At 43.7% G+C, this 16,480-nt stretch overlaps 1 protein-coding gene across 2 annotated transcripts; it reads right to left on the minus strand.

Moving 5' to 3' along the window:
- Positions 1-570: 570 nt before the first annotated feature.
- iars2 (isoleucyl-tRNA synthetase 2, mitochondrial) lies at positions 571-16,260 on the minus strand. 2 transcript variants are annotated; one of them, XM_069662429.1, is made up of 24 exons: positions 15,878-16,260; positions 15,601-15,723; positions 15,270-15,423; positions 15,038-15,186; positions 14,684-14,733; positions 14,464-14,573; positions 14,258-14,348; positions 12,781-12,896; positions 12,496-12,665; positions 11,519-11,609; positions 11,255-11,406; positions 10,896-11,056; positions 10,655-10,757; positions 9,664-9,757; positions 8,983-9,063; positions 7,754-7,862; positions 7,301-7,403; positions 6,093-6,215; positions 5,873-6,004; positions 5,668-5,774; positions 3,501-3,646; positions 3,218-3,408; positions 2,951-3,095; positions 571-1,375 (listed from the first exon to the last, which is right to left on the minus strand). In XM_069662429.1, the coding sequence occupies exons 1-24, from the start codon at positions 16,142-16,144 to the stop codon at positions 1,230-1,232; spliced, it is 3,114 nt and encodes a 1,037-aa protein (XP_069518530.1). In that variant the 5' UTR covers positions 16,145-16,260; the 3' UTR covers positions 571-1,229. The 2 variants fall into 2 exon arrangements, with proteins under 2 accessions (XP_069518530.1, XP_069518531.1); XM_069662430.1 differs by lacking the exon at positions 8,983-9,063.
- Positions 16,261-16,480: the final 220 nt, after the last annotated feature.

Raw genomic sequence — 16,480 nt, forward strand, 5'->3', positions numbered from 1 at the left:
CCTGACCTCTGCAGACCGGGAACACCCCACGAGAGCTGCAGGTTTGGGGATGCTCTGACCCAGTCGTATAGCCATCACAATGTGGCCCCTTGTCAAAGTCACTCACTTCCTTACGCTTGCCCATTTTTCCTGCGTCCAACACGTCAACTTCGAGGACAAAATGTCCACTTGCTGCCTGACATATCCCACCCACTGACAGGGGCCATTGTAACGAGATAATCCATGTTATTCACTTCACCTGTCAGTGGTCATAATGTTATGGCTGATCGGAGTATAAGGGGCATCTGCTCTACCCACTGAGCTAACCCAACGCCCTGACCAACTTAATTTTTTGTTAAAGATGAATCAATTACTTTTAGGATTATTACATTGATCATAGAGTCTATAAAACATGAGAACGTTCTGAAAAGTGCTGATCATAATTTCCCACAGCCCATTGTCATTACATTTCTTTTATTATTATTGAAAAGTCTTAATTTATAAAATGACCAAAAGCAGGAAATCATTTCATGTGAGAAGCTGAAACCAGCTGTTTCACACCAGATCTCGAAAAATAACCAAAAGCTGAGATAATGCAGTTTACTTCTCCTGACGCTCAAGTTCAGAGATAAAACTTTATTTATAATTTAGACACATTGTTTTCATACATCAGGGATTTTATGGGAAAGTAAACAAGGATTTATCAAACAAAGACAGAACTTACCCACAACCAAAATAAACACTACTGTTGTCACACAGTGACACTCATTGTAGTCAATTCCTTTTCATCCATACATTAAAAATAACCGATAACCCCTCTGAATGGCATCTCTTCTAATCAACTTCCTCCATTCCAACCTGCATATATACAGTAAGTAATCCTGCTCATGCTCAGCCTCAGATTCAACCAGCACATTCATGACCGAGGCTGTCGCGGACACTTTTGGTTACAGTTCACACCTGCTGTTAATCTTAAGTGCATAAAAACAGTGAGGAACAGTATGCTTATATGCAATCAGGCCATTCTCTCTCAACGGCAGCCCTGTGAAATAAAGCTGCAGGTGTTTTTGGCGGGCAGCGGCAAAGACGAGAGCAGACAGAAGTGAGGCAAGTGAGCTGGAGTCCATCAGCTCAGGAGACGAGGATTGTAAAAGCCGGCCTCTCAAGAGCAGCTTTACCTTTGGCCAGGAAAACAAAACAGCCAATGTGATGTTTGCTGGTCGTCATGGTGACAGGGTATCTGTGACCTGTCAGTGGGCCTGTGAGACGATGGTCTGGCAGCGCGGGCACAGGCAGTCTGCTGAGTCGGCGGTGTAGCGTCGGCACCGCGGGCACCGGGCAGCAGAGGTGGGAACAACTGCTATACTGTAGGCGCTGTCCTCGCGGATAACACCACCTGACGGACACACACACACACACACACACACACACACACACACACACTGAGCAACATGTTTTTCCACAATGGGAAATACTACCTTTTCACTGCAGATATTTTGTTACTTAGATTTCTCAGGAAAGCATCATGAGTCTGGCTCCCTTCTGGTAAGCTGGCCGAACAGAACCTTTAGTAAGTGATAACTGGCTCAGGTAACGCTGGCTCTTGGAGTCGTGATGTTCATTTAAAAAGAAAAATTAAAAGTTGTTCATTACAAGTAACAACATAATTGGTGGAGAAAACGACTTTTGGTGAAATTTGAAAGGCAATTTGGTTCTTGCAGTTGCAAAAAGCTGGAAAAATAAACAATAGAACCACACAAGTTTAAGTGAGAAGCTGTAGAAATAATAAAACAGTTTAAGTAATAATCTGGAAGATTTTCCGAAACATTTGTCTGTCACTATCTACCGCCGAATGAGGTAACACAGTGGTGATTGAGCCTATGGCCCACTGATGAAAGTCTTTCATTTGCAGTATTACAGACTGGGTGTCTGTGGCGACAATCGCGAAATATCACAAGCTGTGCCCAGTTAGTGACGTGTTTTCCATCAGCCAGCAGTGGTTGGTCTGTCAGAGAGGGTAGGCGGAGCTAAGCGGCTGCTTTTCCGCTCTCTGCAAGTGTTGCGAGTAAACAGTAATCTACTATGGCTGAACAAACAAAGAAAAGATGGATGACTACAGATACAACTTCAACAAGAAGTGAAAATCCAAAGAAAAAGAAACAAACTCGACGCTCAGATGAAGCAAACAGTCTGAAAAGGAAAGCGACCGTCAGCCAGGAAAATCAAGAGTTACAACCGGAGCCAACCGTGGACGTCACACATGCAGCACTGTCTGGATATCTGGGGAGTGTGCTCCTGCAATTACCGTTTATCACCACAGGTGTCACCAAAGAGAACGAAAATGAGATCTTCGAGATTACAATTTTAAAGAAGAGAAGGAAAGTTGAAACATTTCACAAGTGGTTCATTTTCATTTGAAGCACAAATTAGCCTTCCATCTGTTGTCGCCATGTCGAGTTTGTAATCCTGCTCACTACCGGGGCGGTAGTTCAGCTCAGCCTACGCTAACATTGATTGTTGTGAGGATGGCGGCTGCACTGGCGATGATGACGGCGCATGTCCGTGACAAAGTTTTTGCTAGATTATAGCGCCATCGTCTGGGTAAAATAGAGTAACACAATAAAATACCTCTCTGCGTTTAATAATGGTATATTGGTCGCACTGGTATTTAGGACGCAGCCCACTTTTTAGATGCCAAAAAATGTATCAAAAGTGCGTCTTCTCTAACCAAACGGAGGAGCTAGCCTCAAGATAGCTGGCTTATTAATCTCACTTAGTGATACATGCATTATGTAAGTATTTGCATAAACAACAGCACCACACTTTTTAGATGGATCAAAAATATCCAGTAAAGCAGAGGGCTCAGAGTCAGGGAGCTGACGTTATGTGTGGAAATGTTTGCTTTATATTTATATTTTAACCTTTGCTAATAAACATTACAGCATAACACCAGTAGCTTAATGTTCCTCACCCTCCAGGTTGATGAGGAAGTTGCCGTGGCTCAGCACGGCATCGTGGGGAAGGTCGCGGGGCAGCTGGCTGGTCAGGTTGACCCGCGCCACCATCATCAGCTCGGCCAGCTGAGAGGAGGTGGAGGAGGGCTCTTCCTGAAGAGACTGGGAGGGAGAACGAGGAGAGTTTGCTTTTATACTGTCCCACTGAATAGACGCAATAAATTCAACATGATGTCCTAACTTTTGGCTGAATACATCTAACTCAATTAACAAGCGTGTGTTACCTCCATGAGTTCAAACAGCAGTCCGGGTTCAATGGCGACAGTGAGGTCATACTGAGCTGCATTTTTGCCTGGAATGGAGGACAGGAAGGAGTCCCTGATGGCACACGCTCCCTCCACCGCCTCCTCCAATCCTGGTCGCCGCCACACAGAGCTGCTTTTGACCCAGCCGCTCTTGAATAACGTCTCCCCTTCTGCAGAAACAATCACAGTTTATGAATAATCTTCCAAGGAGTAACTTCAGTAATGTGACAACACAAACCAACAGGCACACACACACACACACCGTCATGTCCTGGTGCGTGGAGATAGACCTCTTCAGCTAGATGTGGCAGGATGGGAGCAATAGATCTGGTGACTCCATCCAGAATTTCCTCTAAGACTGTCTGACATGATCTTCTGCCCAACGAGTCCTCGGGATCACAGTACAGCCTGATTGAAGAAGGCAGAAATAAAGGAATAGACGGAGAGAGACAAAGGACAAATTTATGTGTGAGTTTAAAAGATTCTTAAAGGTGAACCCCCCCTGTTTCTTATCTGGGTCCTGCTTTGACATATTTTGGTGAGTTAATTACGAGTAAGTTCAAACTAAAGATGGCCTAACCCCCAGCTGTATAAAGACTGTAATGTCTCCAATTGACGGGCTCAGATTGTTATTTTAAGTGTCTTAGAACATTATGAAAAAGGATCCCCACAGAGATTGAGCATTTTGTTGAGGAAAGAAACCAGAAACAACCACCGCTCTCTTCAAAACCACCAGACTCCATTGATATAAAAAGGACAATCTTACTTCACAGAAACGTTTATCTCTGTAGGGATCCTTTCTGTAGAACTTGAAGCCTGTCAGAGGCAAATACAAGTACTTGTGGACTAATAGTCCAGAGACCTCTCCGGACCGGGCGGGATCACCAACAGATGTTGCAGGAATTACAACCCCTGTTGCCGCTTTGACTGAGGCAAAAACCAAATCAAAGACGCTTTGCACCTTTTTGTCATTTACACCCAAGAAATGTAAAACTAGGGCAAATTCTCAAAAGTATATAACCAAGGTTAATATATGTGATACACACGTTTTTTAATTCTCCACATTGTAAGTGTGAAAATGTCTTTACTGAAAAACCTGTTTAATACAGCCAGACACATGTAGTGAACAGATAATCCACCATGGGGAAAAATATCAGACCCAGAGGACCTTTGGATGAGACTTCAAAAACGCAGGTCATCAGTCTGCGACCCACTCAGGGTTTTTCACTGATATTTTTGCCAATTTTTAAAAGGTTAAGGCAGGAAAAACACTGAAATATTAACTGGTACGTCAAGAGGAATATGTACGTAATTAAAGAAACAAATAAAGACCTTATATTTCGAAACTTATTTTACAGTAAAATTGTGTTGAAAATGTGTTTATCAAATTAGATTCATCAAGTATTAAGTTAATGTATCTGTATATTTATCAATACATTTTTTTTTAGCACTTTATGCATTCCATAAAGATTAAACGCCTAGGTGTAAACAACATGGTTTGCATATTTAGAGTGTACACTGTTGTTTTTTTACATACACAACCTGCTTTATCACAATAAAAGATGAGTCATTGGCTCTCCTGCTTATAATTTTCTTTTGCAAATTGATTTTCACAAAAAAAATTGAAGTTCAATAAAAAAACAAATGTTTTTTTCTAAGTTTGAAGACGCTCAAGGGAGAATTTAAAGACATAATCTCGAAGTTCACAGTTTTGTTGTATTTGGCGGCACCCAGTGGCGATAAAAGGAATTGCGGGTGCATACGTCCCAAATTAACCAGACGTCCACCATTGTAATTCTTGATTTTCCTGGCTGACGGTCGCTTTCCTTTTCAGACTGTTTGCTTCATCTGAGCGTCGAGTTTGTTTCTTCTTCTTTGGATTTTCACTTCTTGTTGAAGTTGTATCTGTAGTCATCCATCTTTTCTTTGTTTGTTCAGCCATAGTAGATTACTGTTTACTCGCAACACTTGTAGAGAGCGGAAAAGCAGCCGCTTAGCTCCGCCTACCCTCTCTGGCAGACCAACCACTGCTGGCTGATGGAAAACGCGTCACTAACTGGGCGCCGCTTGTGATTTTTTCGGCGAAAGTCGTCACAGACACCCAGTCTGTAAATATTTTTTTGTGGGTGGTTACATCAGCTTTATAAAAGGAGGTTTAAGGGGTTAAAAATGATTTGTTGTGTGTGCTTTTATTTGTTTAAAACACACAGTAACCAGTACATTGCAAAACAGAAACATCTGATGTATCAAATATGATACAAAACAAATCTCATGTTATTTACTTTTTCTTTTGTCAGAAGGCTCCATTTCAAAAACTTAGAATTTACTGAAACTAATTTTCAGGTCATACAGGGTTAAAGGAAAGTAAAGACACATCACAGACAAACACAGTGTGGTCTGTGTGGTTCTCATCTTTTAAAAGTCTTTACCTGTCTTTGATGATGCTGAAGTAAAAGCTGGAGAGGTCTCTGGACATGAAGGCCTGGAGGATACGGATGACCCTGCCGGCATCAAACTCATTGTAGGCATCTGTCACCTGCAAAAACACACACACACACATTAGTGGCTCTTGGTATCCTCAGTTATGCGAGAAGCTGGTCCTGTTTGGACTGGGATGACAACACCTCAACACACCTTGATGCTGTACTCGCGAAGCAGGTGCAATATGTACTGATCGACGTAGTGCATCTCTTTGGGGTCCACAGCCTGCATGCGAGGGTCGAAGCCCTGCAGGTTACCCAGCAGGAACTTCAGCATGTTCCTCAACTAGAGAGAGAAATGTGATTACAGAGTGAAAGTTCTCATTCATGTAACAGAATCAGTCAGTTGCTCTGTGTCCTCACTGCTCTGGTACCTTGTTGATGCTGTCTCTGGCTGAGTTGAGAGTAGTGGGTCCGATCTGAACCTCAGAGAAGACGTTTGACTCGGCCACCCACCAACGCAGCGCGTCTGCACCGTACGCTGGCATACTGGGGTCCTGAATACACCAGAGACATGAGACAAGGTGTTTAAGAGAGACAAAACATCAATGATAAGACTTTGTATATAACCCTATGAAAGACTATCAAATTCATTTAATAATTATGAATTATTCAAATTAAATAATGATTAAAAGTATGAACTGATGTTCGGTTGTCAGTGTGTAGTGATACATCCTCAATACAAATAAAACTTGATCCTTAAAAATGTTAAAAGTGAAAGGGTCAGGCCTCCTGAATAACAAACAACATACCACATATGCTGTACTTGTTTCTAAATAAAACCTTTTCACCATCTCTGCTCTAGTGTTAGCTTCATCTCTACTTACAGAATCTACATGAAAATGTAGAACGTGGGAGCGACTGGATTTTAGTATGAGAAGTTCTCCGAGTGTTAATCTCTATAAACAGACATCTGCAGCAAGTTCAGCTAACTATCTGTTCTAGATCACAAATTCAACTTGAGACAATTCTCTTGATGGTGTCATAAAAGCCTCTCAGCGTTTAGATTTCCCGACTTCCTTGAATGCATCACAAATGATGGCTCCGCCCTCCGTTCAACAAACGTCTCATGTTAAAGTAGTGTTCTTCTCCTCTTGAAGACAGGCCTGACAAAGCTTCATGTTGTTCCTAATCTGCATCATGATGTTGTTCTTTCAGCAAACTGAAGAGCCGTTAATTAAAGTCGATCACAAGAAAATCTGTTTCTGTTTGGGCTTCATCCCGCTGCAGTAAGCCAGAGTGCAGCCTCTGTGTAACTTCCTGTTTACAGTGAAACTGAGACTCAAACAGATGAACGGGCGCTCCTCCGGGAGATGGAACGAACCAAGAGATGACAGCGTTTATTTAGCAGACATATCTGGAGGGAGGATTTCCCCTCACTTTGATCTGAACACACGGTCACTTCCCGAGCTGCTAACTGGCTGTTAACAATGCAGCGCACGGAGAAGGAAGTCCTGGCTGGAAGTCGTTTATCGCTAACCGCTGGCTAAACCGGACACGCCCGACATGTTCAGCATTGCTCCAAGAGGTTATATCGTCTTCAGACTACAGCCGATGGGTTCCAAGAAAGGAAGAGAGTTACCTTTCCTCCATTAATGACTTCATCAGGATCCACTACGTTGCCCACAGACTTGGACATCTTTTCTCCTTTCTCACTGACAGCGAAGCCGTGGACCACCAGAGACCTACACACAAATACACAACATCCGTGTCTCGTACTGGGAAAATGATGATATTATACTTATTTGGGTTTGTGTAACAGAAGAAGTACTTTTTAAAAGAATGGTTTTAGCAAAGACTATTTTAATGGTTAACTATGAAGAACTTTAACTTTGTGTCAATTTTGGCACGTCAATCAAGCGAGAAATGTTATCTCTTATCTTATTCTGTTCTGTGTACTTTAAAAATCAATCAAGCCTGCTTTACCAGAAAGATAGTTATGATGCAATACTTGTTTTCTATGTATCGTGTACACAGAGTCTTTTCCAGTCATTTAGACCTCTTGCATAACACAGCGAGTGGATGGGACACTCACTTGTAAGGCGCCTTGTTCCTGACAGCTACACTGGTGAGCAGCGACGACTGAAACCAGCCTCCGATCTGATCCTTCCCTTCTACGTATGCATCGGCTCTGGAGTCTGACTCTGGGTGAAGCAGAGAAAAGAGGGGTGAGAAAGATGCTCGTAAACTCAGGCCACTAAATTAAAGGTGAAATACAAGGTTAGTGTGCGTCCAAAGGAGGACAGGGATGTCTGGAAAAGAGAAGAGGACCAGCCACTGTTAGTCGTAAAATGGCAGCTTTTTAACAGATCACCCACAGACGCATCAGAGAGAAGGAAAGTGGAGAGTTTTGTCCATTCCTGGAAAAAAGAAGCAAACGGCCAAAGTGTTGTCCAAAGCCATCACTCTGTGTACATCCTGCGTGCAGAAGAGAGAGAGAAGGAGATGGAGATTCATGCTGTTCTGAAGAGTTCCGCGTTATCTCCCACTGCCACATCATGAATGCTTTAATACTCCTCATGGCACAATTTTGGTCATAATTTGCTGAATTGGTGGAAAATGTCAGTTTTAAGTGCCGACCAGATTAGTGCCGTGCTCTGCAGAGTGGAAATAACAGATACCCGTCTAGCTTGACTAGATGCCACCTAAGTGTACAGAACATACCTGTTCATGTGTGTAACTGGGAATCTACACCGACACTGTAGCGTCAGACGAACGTGTGCGACACGTATGCGTCACAGCAGCATCTATTTTTGAATCTACTCCGGCTGCAGCTACAGCAAAGATGAGTCTCAAAGTCAGCCAATGGTGGTTTAAATCCTGTCCATAAATAGGGGTGGTAGTGACGCCAAAAACTCACGTCGTTTAACATGGATTCCTCTGTTGTTGGCATGTATTTAGCAGTCAGTGGCTTTCTACGCTTCACTGACGCGCAGCAGCGGGAAAAAAACACACATGACGCGTAAAACAAACGGAGCAGCAGAAAATTACTCGCTTACTCGGAGATTGCACCAGTGAATAAAATAAGAGCAGTTCTGTCCCGGCACACGCGTGTCAAAAAAACGCTTCAAATACGTGGCCTGTGTATATTCCCTGCAAGAGTATTTCTAACAGGCTAAAGAGCATTTGACGGCAAACAGAGGAAGTATGAGCAGATGGAGAGACGACTGGAGTTAAAGCCTGAGAAACAAAGTTCAGAGAAAACCAAAGACGTGTTAGAAGACAAAGGCTGCCGTGTCCGCAGCAGGTGGATGATGGAACAACCTGTGACCAGAGGTTTGCGGAGCGGAGCGGGGAGCCAGCTGAGACTTGACTCAGGCTCCTCAGAGTCTCCCTCTTTCTCCTCTGGGAATGACAACACATTTTATTTTCAGAATCAAGCATGTTACGTCTTTAGTTATCGGCTCCATTGTGACTTTCGGTAACTAAGTAACTAATTGAGAGAACTTCCTTTTCTTCAGTCCAAATCCCCCCTCTCTTCTGTATGTATGGTTTAATGTTTGAAAGCTACAGTAAGTTAACACTTTTCATGGATCTCTCTGGTGTTGATTAACAAATGTTATTGTCTGCAGTGCTGCTCATGCTGAGTTGCAGACCGTCAGCACGGTGACCCCGGCGTGCTGAGACTGCACTGCTTCCTAATCCAGGTTTGCTTGTGCTTACAATATACTTAGCAAAGGAACTTAATGGCTGGACTGCGTCAGGCAAGTGTAAGAAGCTTTCTGAACAATAAAACTAATGACCAGAGGCCTGATTAAAGGCCGGCTGTCACCAAAGTGAGCAGCAGGATTATCTGCTGCTCCTCTGATCAGTGTCAGTGTAAGGAGCTGCATTATCACCTCCATGTTAAATCTTACAGCAAAGCAATCTTCTCTCAAAACTGATTTGACTGAACAGATTTTCACAGATTCTGATTCCCACCAAATGAAGACATTTCAGACGTACCTTCGAGCACAGCCGCCCACGATGCTCCGCTGTCAAACCAGATGTCTAAGACGTCTTCTCCACAAACATAGTCAGTCACTGGTCCTGCTTTACTCTGATTCAGACACACACAACAGCACGGTCAGGTGTTGTCACCAGAACTTCGATACAGTACAGGTAAAAAAAATAATACAAGGAACGATCTTGATACCTGTGTCGATACCACGGCAACAAAAATACAAGTGATAGGAACAAAACATGTTTTCAATTCTCCCCCTTCACACAGGGCTGCTACAGAAGGATTTTCCATCTTAAAACATTCCCTCTTAATCATCACTCATCACCCAGGAGAAGTGTGAGCTGGTGAGGATCTGCCCTTCAGCTGTGTTTCTACTCTTCTTATTATTCTGCTGTTTGGGACATTTTCTGGACGTCCGTCGCTGAGCAGAGGTCTGGAGCTCAGCCGACAGTCCGCAGGTCGGCACTCAGTGAAAACATGGCTGTCTGTCTCTCTGTCTGTCTGCTCTGCTCTCTGTCTGTCTGTCTGTCTGTCTGCTCTGCTCTGCTCTCTGTCTGTCTCTCTGCTCTCTGTCTGTCTGCAACGTTTGCATCTTTATGAGACGTGAAAGGGACTTCACAAAATGTCTTATCTGCCGTTGAGAAGACTGAATGAGAAGAGTCCGCTGTGTCGTTGCTGTAACAGAGCTCCAGGTGTGATGGAGGGCGGAGCAGACAGACACACGCAGGTCGACTTCGGGCTGTAAAAACAAACTCTTGTACCTTCCTGCGGGTTGTACGGAGGTGTAGGCGTGTTAGTTTGTTGTTAAGAGTGCTGAGAAACAATCAGAAAATAATATCTTCTCTGTTTCACTGCTTTACTCTCATGAACAGCGCTAGCTCTCTTTCTCGTTGCAGCTTTGGGTTAAAATCTGACTGTAGATCTGTTGGTTTTTTTTAAAAGCTGTAGAGTATCGATAAAGGTTGACAACCCTACACAATACATCATACTCACCTTCTTGAGCACCTCTGCAGGCAGCAAAGTCTCGATGGGAAGCTCCCACCAACAGTCACTTCCTTTTTCTTTGAAGAGCTCTGCAATGTGGGACACTGTGTGTCTGCAGACACATGGAGGATGCTCAGTGAATCACATACTTGTGTGAGTATCTCTAAACATGTTACGCATGTAGTTCCTGTCTGTATCCAAGCATGTGTTCAAGCCTGTTTGTCGGCATGTGTGTTGTGTGTCAGCCTACTTGTTGATGAGAGCCTCTCCGGTCTCTCTGTGGTAGAAGACTGGGATCGGGACGCCCCAGCTTCTCTGTCTGGAGATGCACCAGTAGGTCCGTCTGTCCAACATGGTCAGGAGGCTGCCCCGCGCTGACTCGGGCAAAACTCGCACCTTTTGCAGAGCTTCCTAAAAAAACACACAGACAACAGCAGCATTTATCAATGTTTGTGTAAAGTGAGTTCCATCTTTGAAAGATAAACCACATCCCTTTCTGTAAAGGTAAAAGGCATCATGTTCTGTGCAACAGGAACAAACTGTGTTCTTCCCAGCATGAAGAGGAGTTCAGCAGAAACTAGTCTGATCACAAATGTGCTCCAGCTTTACCTTGGCTTGGTCTTTAAGCGACGCAGTGTTGATGAACCACTGTTTGCTGGGCCTGATGACGACAGGCTGCTTTGTCCTCCAGTCGTACGGGTAACTGTGGACGCACTGCTCCTCCTTCACCAGAGCCCCACAATCCTTCAGCATGGAAATCACTGACACACGCAGTCCACAAACAGAAACAAGAAAGAGGACAACACAGCTGCTTACAGTGCACTCACACACCCACAAGAGTTAAGAGAATGTGCTTTTACTTTTCTGCTGTACCTTTGTCTGTTCCTTCTGTCATCACAGACAAACTCTGCAGCTCAGGGCCGGCTAGGTCAGTGAACTTGCCATCCTCGTCCACCATACACTCCTTGGTAAGAGAAAAAACACAAACACACAGAAACACAAAGCATTTTATAGCATGTCATGTCAATCATGTTTTTTTTTGCATGTTATCAGTATCTGCAGATGATGGTTTGAAATTGACATATCGGCATCGGCAGATATGTCATTTTTCTGCCGATATTTTCCGCCGATAAAACAACGCTTTAATTCTGCCTAAATGTTCGATGATTCCCTAAAGAAGCTCGACATAATGCTACGACATTACCTCGGCACGAGAGTGCACGTGCACCACCTGCACCACGCCTCTTCCATCAAGCGTGAAGAAGGGTGCACGATGTCTGCGGTATGGCAATTTTTCAAAGTTTTCAAAACAGACAGCAAGGTTGATTTCATTTGATGTATTTGTTCTGTGCAGTTGGTAAAATCTGCCCTAGTTGTGGCTGTTGTCAGGACTGTCTCAGGGAGAGCATCATCCAAGCCTGTCTAAGTTAAATGAATATTACAGTTTTATTTAAAAGAAACAAACAAATAAATATGGCGTTTTGTACATAACCTAATTTTAAGTACTTTTCTTATATTGCCCAGTGAGTGTGTACATTTTAAAAAGCACTGTGTTATGTTACTTCTGCATCTGCCTGTGGGCCGCTACAATAAGAGTAGGCATGATATCAATTCTACTACAGGGGAGACTTGCTCTCTGCGGAAAAAAATGTGCCTAATATATCGGTATCAACATCGGCAAAATGGGTTGGAAAATATCGGCAAAAAATCCAACATCGTGCATCCCTAGTTTTTTCCTTAATAAATGACTGAAACAGTTTATCAATTATAAAAAGTTCTGGTCCTAACTTTCTGTTTATCAACTGAACATATTTTAACACTGAATGTTGTGGTCATGTTACAGAACCTACCACAGACAGTTTAAACTGTGAAGCCACGCTGTAATCGTCCATGCCGTGAGCCGGTGCTGTGTGGACCAATCCCGTCCCTTTTCCCATAGTCACATGATTGGCTGGCAACAGCGGCACTTCTTTGTCAGGAAGTGTGGGATGTTTGCATATCCCACCTTCAAGTTGGGAGCCTTGGAGGAAGAAACAGGACATTAGCATGGGAATGTTATACTACTAGACACACCCTGAAGACTGCAGTGTATGTGTGTGTGTGTGTGTGTGTGTGTGTGTGTGTGTAACAATTACCTGTGAACGTGCCTACACTCTCCAGCTCTGTGCCGAGCAGTGCAGCCAGGCTGGCTGTGCGCTCAGTGGCCATTAAGAGCAGCTCAGAGTTGTCAGCTCTCTTCACCACAGAATACCTGCAAACGCGAAACAAGACTCAGAATTAACTCTCAAATATCAAAATCAGACTCTGCCATAGAGTCAGTATTGGTTAGAATCTATTGAAGAACAAGAAAAGTGCCGTCTGCTGTAGCCACGGCACCATTTCTCAGCTAGCAATCATCCCCATGGACACAAACCAAAACATTAGCACAAAGCAGCGAGGTTGCACGAGCATTCTGGGAAAGAAAGCTGTGGTTTCCGTCTGTCAGGATTTATTTAACAATCAAACAAAGTGCAAACTGATGAGGATGATGAAGATTTACAACCTGTGCTACAAATTAACAGGGAGAGTTAAGAATTTATTGATACTAGGGCTGCACCATATTGCACCATAGTGACTTTGCAATAACTTTTTGTTCTGCGATATTTATTGCGATATAAAAAAATACAGGAAGCTATACCAGATAAAAGCAGTGTGTGTATGTATGTTTACAATTACCAATCACACTTTTTATTATTTATAAGCCTATTTTCCTCTAACAAAACAAAACCTCCCTCATACTTTCATCACTCTTGGTTCAGACTCTGCATGAAAAAGTACAGAGAGTTCAGGTGGAGCGACACGTTTCTTTATAAAATAAGCACAAATACACTTGTGGGCTATATATGCTGTACTTATACAGTATGGTATCTACCATTTCAAACAGTATTCAAGTGTATGTTTTATCAGCGTGATCAGTTTGGTGATGGTAACCTTTAGAAACAAAAGCTCACATCTCCTACTTCCTGTCGGCATACACAACCTCACGCCGTGTGTGTGCTGTAATGTTCACAGCACGTCCGCTCCGCGGACGGTCCATATATGCGGCCAAAGTGTCAACGAGCACCGGGACAAGGTGCCGCTGATTTCGACAATACCCACACTGAAATCCGCCATGCATAGCTCAAAGTCTGCCTCGATCATCCCGCCGACATGATCTGTGACAGCAGCAGCGCCGCGTGCTTGTTTACAGTTTACAGGCCGGTGACACACAGACTGCAGCTCAGCGATCAGTTCACTCTGTGCTCTCATTAAAGGCTGCACTAATGTGATATCAGACGGATATTCCTGTGGATTAGTGATGAAAACGAGAAACTGGCAAGTAGTACTCCTTTCTCACCAAGCAACAATAAATCAGCAGCTTGATGTGTTGCAGTGACTTTGCCTCACAATCGCACGTCCTGGGCCGTGATTATTGCACATGCACACGTCCCAATTGTGATGTTAAAACAATTTATCGTGCCGCCCTTATTTATGTTATTAACAAATTTATAATATCTATCACCCTAATATAAGCGATGTTTGGCCAGAGAGATTTAAGTATCTGCTTGTCATCTGTGTGATGCAGGTACTTACTGTGCATTGGGCATGTAGCAGACGGCCTGATTTGCAGGAATGGTCCAAGGTTGGGTGGTCCACACCAAGACAGAGACACTTTCCAGACCAGCTGAGGCACACACATGCACATAAACACTGTTAAGAGGTCTCTCACATGGTCAGGATGTTCATATTTTGAAATGCTCTGTATAACGTGTGTGTGTGTGTGTGTGTATTTGTGTTACCTGCTTCTGAGGCAATCTTAGGTGGCAGTGTGTTCAGGGGGAATGTGGCGTAGATGGCTCTGCTCACATGCTCAGGGTTGTACTCCAACTCAGCCTCCGCCAGAGCCGTTCTGTTAAGGCAAAGATAAAAGCATAAAAGAGCAGCAGAAACAGTTATTATATTGATATTAGAACAAGATAGATAACAATCTTCTCTGCAATAAGCATAAGAACTCAGTACCTTGATGAAGGAGACCAAAAGACTGGCTTGTAGTCCTGGTAGATGAACCCCTGATGAACAATAAAAAGGAATAAATATATCAGACTGTGTAGAAAAAAACACTAAATATGTCTGCAGCAGCTGAGGGGCAAATTCAGTTTCAATCCAACACCTGCTACAAAAACTACTAAAGTTCAGCTAATCAACATTGATAAACTAGGGGTTGTCGATAAATCGTTTAATCGATTCATCCTGAATGAATCCTGAGCTAAAAACACGATTTTTTTTTTACCATAAAACTACTTTATATACTGTTTTTACTAATGTTGGATCTTTGCAGTCTTGACAGAGCATTTAAAACACATCATTGCTCACCTTGCTGTGCATCTCCTGGAACACTTTCAGCTGAGCAGCCTCATAGGCCCCATCAAAGGTGTAGTAGCACTGATCCCAGTCAGCCACCACCCCCCAGCGCTGGAAAGCAGCCTTCTGACGAGCGATGGCCCCCTCTGCAAACGCCCGTGCTGGATGAGAAGAAAACATCACATTACAGCAGCTGTACATCTTAAAGGCCTCACATTGTTCCTGCTTTCTGTCCAGTCTTTACCTTTCTGTCTGATCTGCAGCGGACCAAGGCTGCCAGTCCCAAACTCCCCCAGAGCCTTCAACTCGATGGGCAGGCCATGGCAGTCCCAGCCTGGGATGTAGTGGACCTGCCGCCCCCTCAGGATCTCAAAACGATTACGGATATCTTTCAGGATCTGAATCCAACAAGATGCAGTGAGTTGAATGATTATTCTGGCAGAGTTTGAATTGTCATTGGCAGATACAGTGATTAAATCATACTGCAAGTGGCAGCAACATTCAAAAGAATCATCATTGATTTCTTATAAAGTGCACCCTAACCGTAGCAGGTAATGTTAAGGCACAGTTATTACCTTATTGAGTGCATGTCCTACATGAGGGTCTCCATTGGCGTATGGGGGTCCGTCATGAAGACAGAACTCCTTCTTGGCTTTCCTCTCTCTCTGCCAGGTGTACAAATCTGCAAATCCACACTCCTGTAAATAGTAGGGTTTTTATATTAAACTAAATAGGGATAAACAGATCGATGTCGTATGCTACAAAATGTGTCAAGTTGTCAGCAAGCAAATTACTGTTAACTTGGCATGTTTTTGAGTGGACACATTCGTCAGCTTCTATCCTTCCTCGTACCTTCTGTATCTCGAGTTCTCGGTCCAGCAGCTTCTGTCCGGCCAACTTCACGGGGAAGTCACTTCGGGGAACGAGGACTGTGTCTCGGTACAGTCCCTGCGCAGGGGCTGCCTCTGCGGGCTGAGCGCTACCTTCCCCTGGATTTACACCATGACAGCGGCTGGAGCTGAAGTAGGGTGCACGGTGGAGGAGGCCGCCTCCTCGGTGTGGCCTCCGTCCCCATCTCGCTAGCGTCTGGCTCACTGCCGAAACCCGGCACAACAGCATGGAGAGGCGAGGTAACTGTGTGGCCAAGCAAAACTACAAATACTAAAAACCTTTCGTGTTTTTTTAGAAGTGACAGTATGCAGTAATCGCGTTGTTATATCCCGCCCTCCTTGCAATGTTGTGTTTCTCCGGAAGAAATTGTTGGGAGGACCACTACGGAAACACATATGCGACAATAAGCCGGTCATTCGCAAAATAACAGTACATTGTAATGTGTTACACATGGCCACTGGAGGACGCTATTTATTCATGTATGAGTAAATTGTGTTTGAACTCAGAAACTGTATGAATACGTTCCAAGTAACATAAACATGGATGTATTTAATGAAATCAATT

This window comes from Semicossyphus pulcher, unplaced genomic scaffold (assembly GCF_022749685.1).
Source record: "Semicossyphus pulcher isolate SPU_LCO1_2020_fin unplaced genomic scaffold, fSemPul1.0.p SCAF_14, whole genome shotgun sequence".
Taxonomy (NCBI): domain Eukaryota; kingdom Metazoa; phylum Chordata; class Actinopteri; order Labriformes; family Labridae; genus Semicossyphus; species Semicossyphus pulcher.